The sequence below is a fragment of the Macaca fascicularis genome, chromosome 3, assembly GCF_037993035.2.
Source record: "Macaca fascicularis isolate 582-1 chromosome 3, T2T-MFA8v1.1".
Taxonomy (NCBI): domain Eukaryota; kingdom Metazoa; phylum Chordata; class Mammalia; order Primates; family Cercopithecidae; genus Macaca; species Macaca fascicularis.
This window is the reverse complement of record NC_088377.1, coordinates 51,649,796-51,665,992: the sequence shown is the minus strand read 5'-3', so window position 1 is coordinate 51,665,992 and position 16,197 is coordinate 51,649,796. Positions and strand designations below refer to the sequence as shown.

At 52.3% G+C, this 16,197-nt stretch overlaps 1 protein-coding gene across 4 annotated transcripts in view; it reads left to right on the top strand.

Annotated features, from left to right (window-relative positions):
• POR (cytochrome p450 oxidoreductase) overlaps positions 1-16,197 on the top strand; it is a 77,861-nt gene that overhangs the window by 57,737 nt on the left and 3,927 nt on the right. For all 4 annotated transcript variants that reach the window (XM_045389663.2, XM_005549338.4, XM_005549337.4 and 1 more), the window contains exons 3-8: positions 4,727-4,775; positions 12,748-12,876; positions 13,634-13,783; positions 14,321-14,445; positions 14,765-14,854; positions 15,458-15,556. In XM_045389663.2, coding sequence (XP_045245598.1) covers positions 4,727-4,775; positions 12,748-12,876; positions 13,634-13,783; positions 14,321-14,445; positions 14,765-14,854; positions 15,458-15,556 — 642 coding nt within the window. The remainder of the gene's footprint in view (positions 1-4,726; positions 4,776-12,747; positions 12,877-13,633; positions 13,784-14,320; positions 14,446-14,764; positions 14,855-15,457; positions 15,557-16,197) is intronic.

Below are 16,197 nucleotides of genomic sequence, written 5' to 3'. Positions count from 1 at the left end.
GCCCGGCGCAGGGGCTCATGGGAGGCTTCAGTCTGGAGTCCTGAGTCCTGCCTGCTGGGGCTCCAGATGTTGCAGAGTTCTCGGGCTCGTGGGGGCAGACGCAGGCAGGAGCTCGGGGAGATTCCGAGAGGACTTTGGGGTGTCCAGGAGCACTTTGAGGCTACAGGCCCAGGCACCTTTTCCCCACCAGCACAGAACAAGGGATGTACAGGGCCGAACTTTCCATCCGCTGACCCCTGCTGGTGTCCAGGAGAGAGCTGTAGGCCTCCTTTTTCCGTAAGTCCTGGAGCTGAGAGTGAGAAGCCATGGGGTGCACGTACTCGTCTCCACCTGAGGAGCGCGCTCCGAGAAGGTCAGTTCCTGACACTGTCCCTGGCAGCAGACTGCCCTGATGCCCCTTGGCCAGGGGATGCCCGCACCCTCACTTAGTGCGGGGGCTTCCTCCTGGCGGGGACACGCTGGAGGCCTGAAGATGTTGCCGCCTGGAGTTAACAGCAAAGTCAGCCATTCCCAGGGTTGTTGCCCCTGTCTCTGGCGAGGGGCTCAGCCCGGCCTGTGCACTGGTGGCTTCTCTGGTACAGGACTTGCACGCTGCATTTCCCTGCTTCCAAAGGAAGGAATTTGGACTGGAGACCAGGAAAGCCTCATGCACCCTCTTCTCCGCCTATAAATAATCAGGTCCCCCATGCAAATCCAGGTCTGAAGTCCTCCGATGGAATAGAGCCCGTTTAGAGCAGTCCAGTGTGGGCCCCCTCGGGCAAAGCCCGGGAACTCTGCTTCTTGGAGCCCCCCAGCAGGGCCTTGGGTTGGGAAGGGAGTTTCCTGGCACCCTCCCCGGCAGGATGGGTTTAACCAGCAGGAACTTAAAGAAATTGTTCTGTGTTGCGCCAGTGACCTAGAGGCACAGGTCCTCCTCCATCTCCTTGGGTTCCCTTTTCCCCGCTGGACCGCTCACACTTCCTAGGCGAACCCTTGCTTTGGGGCAGAGCGGGCTGGTACACGTTGTCCACTCTGACGTTCCAGCCCAGAGGCTCCCCTCTCCACTCCCAGAGCCAGCCAGCCTGGCGTTCTGCTTTGTCCAACTGCGTCAGGTCACGTGGAAGCCCTCCTCCACACATCTGTGTGGTCTTAGCACATGCCACTTTGTGCCATGGATGTCTTTGAAATCACAGACTGATCGCCTTCCAGGAATGCCCTTTTTTCTATTGGGTGTTAACCAAGTTCCCCAGTCAGGCACCAGGGAGGCTGCAGAGACCAGATGCAGCACTTTAATAATAGTGTGGGCATGAGAGGGGCGGGGCCTGTGCAGTCCTGTGCCCGTCTAGTGTCAGAGCCAGGATTTAAAGCCAGGTCCGCCCTGCCACGTGGCTCTTCCCATCTTGCTGGGATCCTCCTCAGAGCCTGGCTTCCCCTGGCTGGAGGATTGGGCCTGTGAAGTCACAGGTTGTCTTGTTCTAGTCTCGTGCCCTCGGTGCCTGGCACAGGGCCTCCCGTGCCCCCCCCAGGCTGGCATGCATTACCCGCAAGTACAGGGAGAGCCACCTGGCACTCACGGGGCACCAGGGTTTGCCTCTTGTCCTTTTCTTCAGCAAATCTTCAGATCCACCTTGTTGGAGACGGAACTTCCGTGGAAGCATCTGTCCTTTGAGTAGAGATAGGGGTTGCCTTTTCAGCTGATGCCAGATCAGACCTCAGAGTTGGCTAGGGAGTGAGAAGTGCCTTCAACAGCCTCTTAGTCTGCCCCTGCAAGCCTCGTGCTGGACAGAGAACTCAGGGCTGGTCACCCTAGGAGGAGACACAGTGTCCTGTGCCACGTACCAGGCGTTGCGCTCATGGCAGGGACACACGGACACCTCCCCGAGGTTACTCAACCCAGGCCTCCAGTTAAGCCATGGGAATGCACAGAGTAAAGTGCCTTGGCCGACCGGTGTGTGTGCCACAGCGAAGACGGTGATAGGTAGCGTTGCTGCATGAGGGCCAGGGATGGCCTCTCGGAGAGGAAAGTTAAGTTCTGTGGTAAAGGATGGGTAGAAGGTGGGAAGGGGTCACAGGAAGGACCTTGTAGGCCCAGGGAATCGCGTGGAAATGTGAGCAGCTTCCTGCAGCCCAGAGAGGCAGGAAATGGGGCCGGGCCACTGCAGGAGGGGTGTGCAGAATTGGCCACTGTCGCCTTGTTTAGAATATCTGCTCCGCCAGGGCCTCCTTACTCAGGTTTAGCTATTCTAATTATCCTTATTGTTGGAGCCTTCAAAATCAGTCAGTCAAGCCCCACATGTACCGTTTCTATTTATTTGTATCGATTGGCTGGTTGACAGGGTCTCACTCTGTCTCCCGGGCTGGAACCCTGATGTTTGAAGCTGCAGTGAGCTAGCATCGCACCACACGGTCATATAGTCACACAGTGGTGAGATCATCGCCCACTGCAGCTTCAAACACCCAGGTTCAAGCTCTCTTCCCACCTCAGCCTCCTGAGTAGCTGGAACCACAGGCACAGACCACCACCCCTGGCTAAGTTTAAAAAAAAATTTTTTTGAGGGGGGGCCGGGCGCGGTGGCTCAAGCCTGTAATCCCAGCACTTTGGGAGGCCGAGACGGGCAAATCACGAGGTCAGGAGATCAAGACCATCCTGGCTAACATGGTGAAACCCCGTCTCTACTAAAAAATACAAAAAATTAGCCAGGCGAGGTGGCGGGCGCCTGTAGTCCCAGCTACTCGGGAGGCTGAGGCAGGAGAATGGCGTGAACCCGGGAGATGGAGCTTGCAGTGAGCTGAGATCTGGCCACTGCACTCCAGCCTGGGCAACAGAGCGAGACTCCGTCTCAAAAAAAAAAAAAATTTTTTTTTAAATTTTTTAGAGATAGAGTATTGCTGTTTTACCCAGGCTGGTCTCAAACTGGCCTCAAGTGATCCTCCCACCTTGGTTTCCCGAAGTGCTGGCATTACAAACGCCAGCCACCGAGCCAGGTTCTTGGATGCTCTCTTTAAGAAAATGCCTCTTGGAGGTTGCAGTGAGCTGAGATCGCGCCACTGCACTCCAGCCTGGGCGACAGAAAAAGACTCCATCTCAAAAAAAGAAAAAGAAAAAGAAAATGCCTCTTCAAGTCTTTTGATAGTTTTTCTGATGGAGGATTTGTCTTTTTCCCATTGATTTGTAGGGCTTTCTTGCCTTCTCAATCAAAGTCTTTTGCCCACATATAAGTACATTACAAATATCCTCTCCCACACTGTGGCTTGCCTTTCCTTCCTTTAATGGCATTATCTTTTATTTTATTTTATTTTATTTTACTTTATTTTATTTTATTTTTGAGACAGATTCTCACTCTGTTGCCCAGGCTGGAGTACAGTGGCGCGATCTTGGCTCACTGCAACCTCCACCTCCCTGGTTCAGGTGATTCTCCTGCCTCAGCCTCCCGAGTAGGTGGGATTACAGGTGCGCGCCACCATACCCGGCTAATGTTTGTATTTTTTAGTAGAGACGGGGTTTTGCCATGTTGGCCAGGCTGGTCTCAAACTCCTGACTCAAGTGATCCGCCCGCCTCAACCTCCCGAAGTGCTGGAATTACACACATGAGTCACTACGCCCGACCAAAAATGTCATTTTAAATACAAAAATGTATTTTTGTCTTCCAGCTTGTCACTTGATTCAGAATGGCCGTATTTCAAATATCCTAAAGATTTGCCACCCAGAGAAAGGTGTTTCCCACCTTGCTGTATTCGGCCAGGGTTTTTAACCTTATTCAGCTCGAAAGTCCTGAGCAAGGGGAACTGGGCTTGGTCGTATGGCCTGCAGGCTTGGGGCAAGGGTCAGGAGGAAACAGAAGAACGGAAAATGGGGCGGGGAGGGGATGGTGCAGGGATAGAAGGCCAGAAGTGGACAGAGGATCGTGTCACCCCAGCCTGATCCTGAGGCTGGCGGGCACCAGGCTGCCCTCTGGAGGGGGCAGACCCAGGTCAGGAATGCAGAGAAGGGAAAAATGAAATGTGGCCCCAGTGCAGGGGAAGCGAAGGGGGTCTTTGAATCCCAGGGGAGCTGACCCCTGTGCAGGACCTTGAGGGCAGAGCGGGAGTCAGCCAGGTGAGGGGAGTGTGGCAGGAAGGCTCTGGGTAGAAGCGTTGGCGTGCACAGGATTCTGAGGCCACCATGCGGGGAGGGGGTGTGAATCCGTGCCTCAAGCATGGTTTGTGGAGGGGAGTGGCAGGTGACGCTGGAGACAGACTCTGAGGGGACTCGTGTGCCTGGATCCCGTGGGTCATGGGAGCTGTTGAAGAGCGGAGCAGGGCAGTGGCAGATGTGTGAGGCAGGGGCCGGAGAAGGAACAGGTGAAGAGGTGGAAGGTGGAGGCGAGGTCAGGCCGTGGGGACCTGGGCTGTGGGTGGGGAGGAAGAGGGAAGTGGAAACCTTGGCTCTTCCTTGAGGGAAACAAGCCCATATCCATCTGGGTGCCGGAGAGGTCTTGGCTTTGCAAAGCACTGGTGTCGCAAGAGGCTTTACTGTAGGGGAAATGGGAAGGGTGAGCTGGTGCGGGAGGTCTGGGAGCCCTGGTGCTGGTCTAGAGGCCAGCTGCTGGCTTAGCCCCTGGGGAGTGGCATGGGACACAGCTGGAATGTCCCCTTGTTGTGCTGCCACAGCATCCCGTGAAACCTGCATATAAGGACACCCACATCCTATGACACCGTGTCACACGACGCCTGCCTCCCACACTCATTGCACACTTTTGTCTTGCAGGACCAGCTCTGTCAGAGAGAGCAGCTTCGTGGAAAAGATGAAGAAAACGGTGAGTTTCCTGCATGCCTTTACTCTTCTCAGGAAGCCTCCGCCCCAGCGGGCATGTAAGCAGGTTGAGTAGACACCTGGCATCACCGCACAGAGGAGGTCCAGGGGCCAGGAGCGGAAACGCAGCCTGGCTCACTTGGGAGTCATTCTTCCTAACCAAAGCCCTGAAGCAGCTCTGCTGTTGCTGGGACAGTTTATTTTATTGAATGTTTACTTTTTGAACAAACCAGTCTAAGAACAGACCCTCCCTCTAACTCATGAAGCTGCCCTTCTCCCGTCCGGTCCCAGCCTATCCAAGAGCAGAGATAAATTTCACATAGCTGTGGTCATGGCACCACTGCCATTTTATCTCTGCTTTATTTTTGTTACTTTTTTTTTTTTTTTTTGGAGACAGAATCTTGCTCTGTCGCCCAGCCTGGAGTCAAGTGGCACAATCTTGGCTCACTGCAACCTCCACCTCCTGGGTTCAAGCCATTCTCATGCCTCAGCCCCCCGAGTAGCTGGGATTACAGGTGCGCACCACCACGCCTGGCTAATTTTTGTATTTTTAGTAAAGATGGGATTTCACCACGTTGGCCAGACTGGTCTTGAACTCCTGACCTCAGGTGATCCGCCCGCCTCAGCCTCCCAAAGTGCTGGGATTACAGGCCTGAGCCACTGCACCCGGCCAATCTAAGTATTTAATTTTAGGCATCAGTACTACATTTACATGGTTAAAATAAAAACATCTACTCTTCAGTGGAAAGCTCACCTCTGCCACCCATTCATCCCCACTGTTCTTATTATTTATGGATCCTTCTAGAGTTCCTATATGAATATACAAGTAAAACAGAGACTCTTATTTTCACTTTTCTTATTTTTTAATTTAAAAAACTTTATTTTAGAGACAGGGTCTCACTGTATTGCCCAGGCTGGAGTACAGTGGCACCATCATAGCTCACTGCAGCCTCAAACTCCTGGACTCAAGCAATCCTCCTACCACAGCCTCCCAAGTAGCTGGGACTACAGGTGCACACCACCATGCCCAGCTAAGTTTTTAATTTATTCTTCATAGGAACAGGTTCTCAGTATGTTGCCCAGCTGGTCTTGAACTCCTAGTGTCAAGCAATCCTTCTGCCTCGCTTCCCAAAGTGCTGGGATTACAGGCATGAGCCATCGCATCCAGCCTACACTTTTCTTAAAACACAAAATGTGGCATACGACGTGCACTGTTCCAGATCTTGCTTTTTTTTTTTTTTTTTTTTGAGACTGAGTCTTGCTCTGTCACCCAAGCTGGAGTGCAATAGCATGGTCTTGGCTCACTGCAAGCTCCACCTCCTCAGTTCAAGTGATTCTCCCGCCTCAGCCTCTGGAGTAGCTGGGGTTACAGGTGCCTGCCACCATGCCTGGCTAATTTTTGTATTTTTAGTAGAGATGGGGTTTCACCATGTTGGCCAGGCTGGTCTCGAACTGCTGACCTCGTGATCCGCCCGCCTCGGCCTCCCAAAGTGCTGGGATTACAGGCGTGAGCCACTGCGCCCAGCCAACCTTGCTTTAAAAAAAAAAAAAACACAACTTAATATGTTTCAAAGATCCTTCCATATCAATACAAAGATACGGCCGTCATCATTTTAGCTGTACCGTGATTCCATTTTATGGTCGTCTGGATTCACTGTAATGCATTTAACCCTGTCCTGTTAAAGATGGGCACTGGGGCTGTGTCTACTCTTTGGCTCTTACCAACAATGCTGCTGTGAATTTGTGGCTCGGTTTGCACATTTGCAAATACAAAGCAGTTCCAGAAGTGGAATTGCTGAATCGGAAGGTAGATGCGTTTGCAATCGTGATAGAAGCTATAAATCGTCCCCGTAGGAGTCACACCATGGCACGCGCTCAAGAATAGCAATGTGTGAGAAAACTGTTCCCCACAGCCTTGCCAACAGTTTGTTATTAAAGTTTAGATTTTTGCCAGTTTTCTAGGTTTTTTTAAAAAAAAAATCTCAGTATAGCTGTAATTTACATTTTTATGAATGAGATTCAGTAGATTTTCACCCATCTTTGTTTTGTTTTGTTTTGTTTTGTTTTGTTGTGTTGTGTTTTGTTTTTGTGAGACAGGGTCTCGCTTTGTTGTCCAGGCTGGAGTGCAGTGACGTGATCTTGGCTCACTGCAGTCTCCACCTCCCGGGTTCAAGCAGTTCTCCTGCCCCAGCCTCCCGAGTAGCTGGGGTTACAGGTATGTGCCACCATGCCTGGCTGATTTTTGTATTTTTAGTAGAGACAGGGTTTTGCCATGTTGGCCAGGCTGGTCTCAAACTGCTGACCTCAGGTGATCCACCCAACTTGGCCTCCCAAAGTGCTGGAATTACAGGCCTGAACCACCATGCCCAGCCTTTTCTTTTTTTTTTTTTTTTTTTTTTTTTTAATAGATTCTCTCTTCACATCTTTTGCCCATTTTTCTGTTGGAATTGATCTTTCTCCTTGAAATTATTAGGGAGAGAGCCTCTTGTCTGTGATACAAGTTGAAAATATCTTGCCCGTTAAATAGTTTGTCTTTTAGTGAGATTCCATCTCTTAAAAAAGAAAGTTTGTCTTTCAGCTTAGCTGATCGCATTTTTATTTGTTTTGCTGTGTAAATGTTACGTAGTCAACTGTATGATTCTTTCTTCCCCCATGCTAAAGAGATAAAGATATTCCTGTATATTTTCTTCTAGTACTTTTAGGGTTCGTTTTTCATACTCAAAATTTAAAATCTGCTCTATTGGGAATTTATCCTGATGTAAGATGTGAGGTATGAATCCAACTCTACATTTTTCGTAGCTGTCTAAACACCATGTAATAGGGTCCATCTTCCCCCCACTGTTTTGAAATGCCAGCTTTATCATATGCTTAATTCCTGGGCTGGGCACAGTGGCTCACACCTGTAATCCCAACACTTTGGGAGGCTGAGGTGGGCAGATCGCTTGAGCCCAGGAGTTTGAGACCAGCCTGGGCAACATTGGCGAAACCTCATCTCCACAAAAACTAGAAAAATTAGCGGGACACAGTGGTGCACGCCTATAGTCCCAGGTACCTGAGAGGCTGAAGTGGGAGGATAGCTTGAGCTTGGGAGGCAGAGATTGCAGTGACCACTGTACTCAAGCCTGGGCAACAGAGCTACACTCTGAGTCAAATAATAATAATGATTCCAATATGTATACTGGTTTATTTTCATATTTGCTTGTTTAAGTGCTTTGATCTGGCTATCTGTTTATATATCGTGTCATACTGTTCTGATTATTAAAGTTTTATAATCTGTTTTAATACTCAATAGTGCCAGGCACAGTCTCCCCACCCCATTGCTATTATTGTCAGCTTTCCTGGCTGCTATTCCATACCTATTTATTTTTGGGGGGTAACAGCTTTATTGAAATATAATTTGTATACCATACATACCCATTTTAAAGTATATACTTCAGTGTTTTTTAGGATATTCACAGAGTTGTACAGCTGTCACTACAATCAATTTTATTTATTTATTTTCTTGGAGATCAAGTTTTGTTCTTGTTGCCCAGGCTAGAGTGCAATGGCGTGATCTCGGCTCACTGCAACCTCCGCCTCCTGGGTTCAAGCGATTCTCCCATCTCAACCTTCCAAGTAGCTGGGATTACAGGCGCCCGCCACCACGCTCAACTAATTTTTGTAGTTTTAGTAGAGATGTGTTTTCACCATGTTGGTCAGGCTGGTCTCAAACTCCTCACCTCAAGTGATCCACCCGCCTCGGCCTCCCAAAGTGCTGGGATTACAAGCATGAGCCAACGCGCTCGGCCAGTTAATTTTATTGATAGAACATTTTCTTCATCCCCAAAAGAGACCCCATACCCATTAGCTGTCACCTCCTCATTCCCTAGTTCCCCACCCCCAGTTCCAAGCAACCATTATCTGCTTTCTGTCTCTACAGATTTGCCTGTGCTGGACATTTCATTTAAAGGAATCACACAATATGTGGCTTTTTGTTTCTGGGTTTCTTTTCTTTTTGAGATGGAGTCTCGCTCTGTCGCCCAAGCTGGAGTGCAATGGCACAATCTCTGCTCACTGCAACCTCCACCTCCCGGGTTCAAGCAATTCTCCTGCCTCAGCCTCCCGAGTAGCTGGGATTACAGGTGCCCCCACCGCACCTGGCTGATTTTTGTATTTTTAGTAGAGACGGGGTTTCACCATGTTAGCCAAGCTGGGTCTCTGGATTCTTTTCACTGGGCACGTTGTGTTCAAAGTTCACCCACGCTGTAGCATATATTAGTACTTCCTTTTTATTTTCAAATAATATTTCAGTGTATGGATTCTTATTTTTCCACGACTTTTAGGATCAATTTGTTGAGGAAAAAAGAGCTGTTTAGATTTTTTTTTTTTTTTTTTTGGTAGAGACTAGGTCTCACTATGTTGCCCAGGCTGATCTCAAACTCCTGGGCTTAAGCAGTACTCCTGGTGTGACTTCCCAAGGTACTGGGATTACACAGGTGTGAGCCACGGCACCCGGCTGCTTCAGATTTCTATTACATCATGCCACATTTCTCTAGTGACATAAGTAGAGCTGCCATTTCTATGGGTCGAGACTCCTTGTCCACAACCGGGGTGCCTTTCCATTGGCATGAGTCCTTCGTGTGTCGTTCAGTAGCCTCTGACACATCTCTTATAAAGTTTATTTCTAGGTATTTTATATATTTTGATGCTACTGTATATATTTAGCTGCTATCTTAGGTCATCTTTTGTTCTCTTAACCTGATCATCATAAGCACTTTCTCTTCTATTATTTTTACAGTGATTATTTTAAAATATTCTTTTGGGCAAAACCCTGTCTCTACTAAAAATACAAAAATCAGCCGGGCCTGGTGGCACGTGCCTGTAGTCCCACGTACTCGGGAGGCTGAGGTGGGAGAATCCCTTGAACCCGGGAGGCGGAGGTTGCAGTGAGCCGAGATCGCACCACTGCACTCCAGCCTGGCCAACAGAACAAGACTCCGTCTCAAAAAAAAAAAAAAAATCCTTTTGGCCGGGCATAGTGGCTCACGTCTGTATTTCCCCACTTTGGGAGGCCGAGGTGGGTGGATCACCTGAGGTCAGGAGTTTTGAGACCAGCCTGGCCAACATGGTGAAACACTGTCTCTACTAAAAATACAAAACCTTAGCCAGGCATGGTGGCGGGTACCTGTAATCCAAGCTACTCTGGAGGCTGAGGCAGCAGAATCACTTGAACCCAGGAGGCGGAGGTTGCAGTGAGCTGAGATCCCATCACTGCACTCCAGCCTGGGTGACAAGAACGAAACTCCATCTCAAGGAGAAAAAAAAAAAATCCTTTTAATGAATTAACAATGACTTGTAGAAAATTCAGCAACTTTAAAAAGTGTAAGAACATTTATTGTAATCCATAAGATTTTTTTGGTGGTGGTTTTGAGACTGTCTCACTCCTGTCACCCAGGCTGGAGTGCAGTGGCTCGATCACAGCTCACTGCAGCCTCAACCTCCCAGGCTCAAGTGATCCTCCCACCTCAGCCTCCCAAGTAGCTAGAATCATGGCACCACAGCCAGATACTTTTTTTGTATTTTTAGTAGAGACGGAGTTTTGCCATGTTGCCCAGGCTGGGCTCAAACTCCTGGGCTCAAGTCATGCTACTACCTTAGCCTCCCAAAGTACTAGGATTACAGAAGTGAGCTGCTGCACCCAGCCCCATACGTTTTATTTTATATGAGGTGGGATTCAGTGTGGAAACTAGAGACCGCTTTAGGCATTTTAATCTAGAAGGGATTTCACACAGGGAAGGGGGTGCTTCCAGGTTACCGGAGGGGCTGAAGGAGCAGGTTTCAGGTTGGTCTCTAAGATATAACAGAAGTGACCTGCGAGGTAACTGCTCCCTTTGAATCCAGCCTGAAACTGTTGAGTTCAGGATACACCACGTGTAGCTGTGATCCGGGATAAGAAGCTACTTCTGCAGCTGCCTCTGAACACCACATAAGCCAGTAGCCAGGACTAGGAACTTGCAGTCTGGCTACCAAAACTATTAGAAATACCTCAAGTGGCCAGGTGCAGTGGCTCATGCCTGTAATCCCAGCATTTTGGGAGGCCGAGGTGGGCAGATCACCTGAGGTCAGGAGTTTGAGACCAGCCTGGCCAACATGGTGAAACCCAGTCTCTACTAAAAATTCAAAAAAATTAGCCAGGCATAGTGGTGGGCGCCTGTAATCCCAGCTACTCGGGAGGCTGAGGCATGAGAATTGCTTGAACCCAGGAGGCAGAGGTTGCAGTGAGCTGAAATCATGCCATTGCACTCCAGCCTGGGCCACAGAGCGCAACTCCATCTCAAAAGAAAAGAAAAGAAAAAGTGAAAGAAATACTTCAGGCACTGAAGACCAGGCACTGCTGCAGAGAACCTCACATTTGCATGAGGGGCCAGGAAGCCTTTGCCTCCCTTCCACCCTTCAGATCTTGCAAAGCATGTCCAATTGGCTGGACCGAATTGGCTGCGACTCCAGCCCCAAGGGACTCTGGGGAACAGGATTTCAGGCTTTTCAACAGCTGCTGTAGGAGGAGGGTGGACTGACAAGTATGTGAGCCAGCCCCAGGACCTTTCCCTGTTGTCTAAAATTTTATAATAAATATGTATTATAATTAACCAGAAAACACACCCAGAACGCCCCATTTTAGGGACTTTCGGTTTATTTCTTGCCAGTCTGTTTTCTTTGTGCCTATGGGTATAGAAAGAAAATATATATGTATGTTTTGATATACATGTCTATTATTTATATAACACAATTGGATTATACAGCCAGCCATGCATATCTGAGTTCTGAGTTCATGAATTCAACTGCAGATTGAAAATATTTGGAGAAAAAAATGTATGGTTGTGTCTGTCCTGAACACATACTGTCATATTACTGTTCCCTAAACAATACAGCGTAACAACTATTTACAGAGAATTTACATTACATTAGATATTATATTAATAAGTAGAGATGATTTAAAGTATGTGGGAGGATTTGTGTAGGTTACACACAAATACATCATTTTATAGCAGGGACTTGAGCATCCTTCGATTTGTTTCTTTTTTTTTTTTTTGAGATGGAGTTTCGCTCTTGTTGCCCAGGCTAGAGTGCAATGGCGCGATCTCGGCTCACCATAACCTCCGCCTCTCAGGTTCAAGCGATTCTCCTGCCTCAACCTCCCAAGTAGCTGGGATTACAGGCATGCGCCACCATGCCTGGCTAATTTTGTATTTTTAGTAGAGACAGGTTTTTCTCCATATTGGTCAGGCTGGTCTCGAACTCCCAACCTCAGGTGATCCACCTGCCTCGGCCTCCCAAAGTGCTGGGATTATAGGCGTGAGCTACTGGAGGCGGAGTCTTGCTGCCACCCAGGCTGGAGTGCAGTGGCACGATCTCAGTTCACTGCAACCTCCACCTCCTGGGTTCAAGTTGTTCTCCTGCCTCAGCCTCCCTAGTAACTGGGATTACAGGTGCATGCCACCATGCCCATCTAATTTTTGTATTTTTAGTAGAGACAGGGTTTCACCGTGTTGGTCAGGCTGGTCTCCTAACCTCAGGTGATCCACCCACCTCGGCCTCGCAAAGTGCTGGAATTACAGGTGTGAGCCACCACACCCGGCCGCATCCTTGGATTTAAATATCTATGGGAGGTCCTGGAAGCATTCCCCCACAAATAAGGGCTATACATTGATTACCTTTTTTAACTTTGTTTTTTCCCGTGTCATGAAAATGTCAGACGTGTGATCTTGAGCAGCCGCGTGTGAGATTGCGTTGGTGACCTTTGCCCTCCTTTGCCACAGTGGCTGTGACAGTGAGAAGCGAGTACCAGAGGAACTTAGAAGGGACTCAAAGCCAGGGAGGAAAGAGGGCAGCCTGGAGGGTCCCCGCCTGCCAGGCCTGCCCGGCTTGCCCAGTGGGTGTCCACCGGAGCCATGGCTGAGGTCTGTGGCCCTCACCAACCCTGTGTCTGCCTTCCTTAGGGGAGGAACATCATCGTGTTCTACGGCTCCCAGACGGGGACTGCAGAGGAGTTTGCCAACCGCCTGTCCAAGGACGCCCACCGCTATGGGATGCGAGGCATGTCAGCGGACCCCGAGGAGTATGACTTGGTAAGCTGCCACCGCGGGCCGGCCCCAGATGGAGGCAGTGGGCAGGACGGGGAGCAGGTCTGTAGGGCGCCCCTCAGCAGGGGGAGACTGGCAGGGAGTGGGGTCCTGGGAAGACGTCCTTGGAAGTTGCCTTCCTGTGAGGGTCACTGCCATCCCTGCCCGGGCTAACTGAAGGAAGGGCCATTCCTGCAGCTGCAGCCACACGCCAGGCGTCCTTTCCCCAGGACCGGCCCTCCCCGGAGCGCCAGCTGCCCTCCTTGTGGCCGCCACATCTCCCAAACCAAACCCACCCTCCCCAGCTGCTCCACTCCCCCCTCCTCCGGGGTCTTGGTGACGGGCACCACCGCACAGCCATCTCCAGGCTGCATTTCAAGTTGATGAACAATTTAGATTATCAGTGAGCACCGGGGCCATGTGGTGCTTGGGAGCCCTGGAATGATGAAGTTCCCAGGGTGACCCCAGACCTGCATCAGCACAGGAGGCCGCGTTCTGGTGGCTCTTTTGTGGCAAACTTCACTTTCCTCTAGAAACACATCCTCTCCACTCCAGCCCAACACAGGTGACCTTGTCCTGCCCACCTGACACAGATGCCCATGCCCCACCCTCTGTGTCATTCCTTCTTTCCGATCCCATGACACCCGGACATCCCTGGCCTGGCACCACCCTGGGCAGGACCTGGCCTTCCCCGTCTGGTGCGGGTTGAACCTTGAGCAGGCTCAGTCATAGCCGGGGCGCGGTCCTGCCCCTATCTCTGCAGGCGGACCTGAGCAGCCTGCCGGAGATCGACAACGCCCTGGTGGTTTTCTGCATGGCCACCTACGGCGAGGGGGACCCCACCGACAATGCCCAGGACTTCTACGACTGGCTCCAGGAGACGGACGTGGATCTCTCTGGGGTCAAGTTTGCGGTGAGTCACCCAAAGACTGCTGTGGGCTCCCGGTGGCCTGCAGTGCCTCCGGATCCTCGTGTCTGAAAGGCAGCCCTCCAGACCCCCACCCCGTTCTCAGCAGCCAGGGCAGGCCACTCGTGAGACCCTCTCCTCTGCCCTGGACCCCAGCGCTATGAGAGTGTCCCCTCCCTGTCCTCAGCTCCAGGGGACATTGGGTGCTGGAGACTAAAGGCAAGAGGGTTCTGGCCGGACGACTGAGACTTGGCTGGGCTAGGGGAGCTGGAGTCCCAGCCAGTGGGGAGGGTGGGCTGCTTCCACTTCCCCATAGGTTGAGGCTGGCGGTGGACTGGGCAGGCTGTGGGCTGCAGGTCACCCACACGAAGCCTCTTCAGTGGCCCAGTGTTCCTCGCAGTGCAAGGCGCCTGATGGGATGGAGGCCTGCTGGTGTTCCCAGCAGCTCAGCCAGCGCTGTGGGGCCTCCCACCCCGCCCCCATGGCACCTCCCGCTGGTCAGGCCGAGGGCCAGGCCTCAGAGCGGCCCCTGTGTCCACACAGGTGTTTGGTCTTGGGAACAAAACCTACGAGCACTTCAATGCCATGGGCAAGTACGTGGACAAGCGGCTGGAGCAGCTCGGCGCCCAGCGCATCTTTGAGCTGGGCTTGGGCGACGACGATGGGAAGTGAGTGCCCACCCTGCCACCCTGATCAGCGCTGTGGGCCTCGGCAAGGGCCGTGGAACGTGAGGGGCACGCACACCCTTGTGTCAGCTGAGACTCAGCGACACGCACCTCCCACACAGGGAAGGGGCTCTCCCGCCTCTGCCCTGCCCCTGCCGGTGTTGCTTTTCGGCTTGTCCGACTCCCTGGAGCCTTCCTGATGCTCTGGGTTGATGTCACTGGCGCCCAGTCCTGAGCTTTGGGGACGGGGTGTGCCCGGCACCAGGTATTGTTGCCACATCGGCCTGCCCTGAGCCGTTCCCCCCTCCTCTCCTCGGCCCAGCTTGGAGGAGGACTTCATCACCTGGCGAGAGCAGTTCTGGCCGGCCGTGTGCGAGCACTTTGGGGTGGAAGCCACTGGCGAGGAGTCCAGGTGAGCAAGGGCCCGCAGGTGCCACCAGTGGGTGGGCTGGGCTGGTCCTGTGCCGAGGGCGGCCACCCTGGAATGGGGGCTGGCAGTGGGTCACAGCGAGGTCGAGGAGGGACCTTGGTCCCAGCCAAGGACTCACTCTGCCACCTTGCTCTGCACTGCCCCGGGGCAGCGGGGCGCACCCCACCTGTCGACAAGGACACAGTGCGTCGGGCTCTGAGGCTAGGTTCAACTTTGGCAGAGGGGTTCATTTCCTTAAAATCTGTCTCCATAGACTTGGCCAAAAACAGCGTTCCTCTCTGTGCCCTCGATGGCCCCTGGGTGCTGCCCAGGCTTTCCTTACTTTCTCCCAGAATCTCCCGGAAGCCTGCCCAGCCCTGCCCCGGCTTCTGGGCGCCTGACCCCCGGCAGCTCCATGCCACCTCCCTCCTTGCTCCCTCGCCTGCCCTTCTTGCGCATCTGCAGCAGGGGCTCCCCCGCCTCCTGTCGTATGTACCTGGGCCCTTGCCCCGAAGGCCACGCGCCATCTCCCCTGTAGTCCAGCCCCTCCCTCTCAGGACTGACCCCTGCTGCTTCCCGGCCTCACCCTCGGTCTTCCCCTTCCAGCATTCGCCAGTACGAGCTTGTGGTCCACACTGACATAGACGCGGCCAAGGTGTACGTGGGGGAGATGGGCCGGCTGAAGAGCTACGAGAACCAGAAGCCGTGAGTGGAGGGAATGTGGCTTGGGGCAGACGGCTCTATGGCCGCTGGTGCATCCCAGACTCAGTCTGCCATGTATCCCCATATCCCCGCAGGGCCCTTCTCACCAGACCCCGTGCCACGAGTGGGTGTGAGTGTCCCTACACAGGGAGGGCATGAGGCCCAGAGCAGAGAGGGGAACTGCCCGAGAGCCAGGCAGCTGCTCCATGCCCTGACGCAGTGCCTGTCCAGGGCCCGGCCCCGGAAGACTGGCACTCGCCCAGTTTGTACTGAGCTCACTTAGCCACCTTACTCTACACTGCCCAGGGCCGCAGGGCGCGTCCCACTTCTCAACAAGGACACAGCGCACTGGGCTCTGTGGCTACGATCCTCTTTGGCAGCTGGGCTCATTTTCTTAGAATCTGTCTCCATAGATAGACTTGGGGAAAACCTAGCGTTCCTCTGTGCCCTTGATGACCCCTGGGTGCTGGCCAGATTCCTGCCTGAGCCACCCAGGGAAGTCCGTGCCACTGCATCCAATACCAGCTGCCCTGCTTTCTGTAGGCCTGCCCCAGCCTGGCTGGAGCAAGAAGCCCCGCATTTCAGTGGCTTTCTGGAGTGCAGATTTCTGTCTCGTCCACGGTGTAGTCCAGGACATGTGGGGG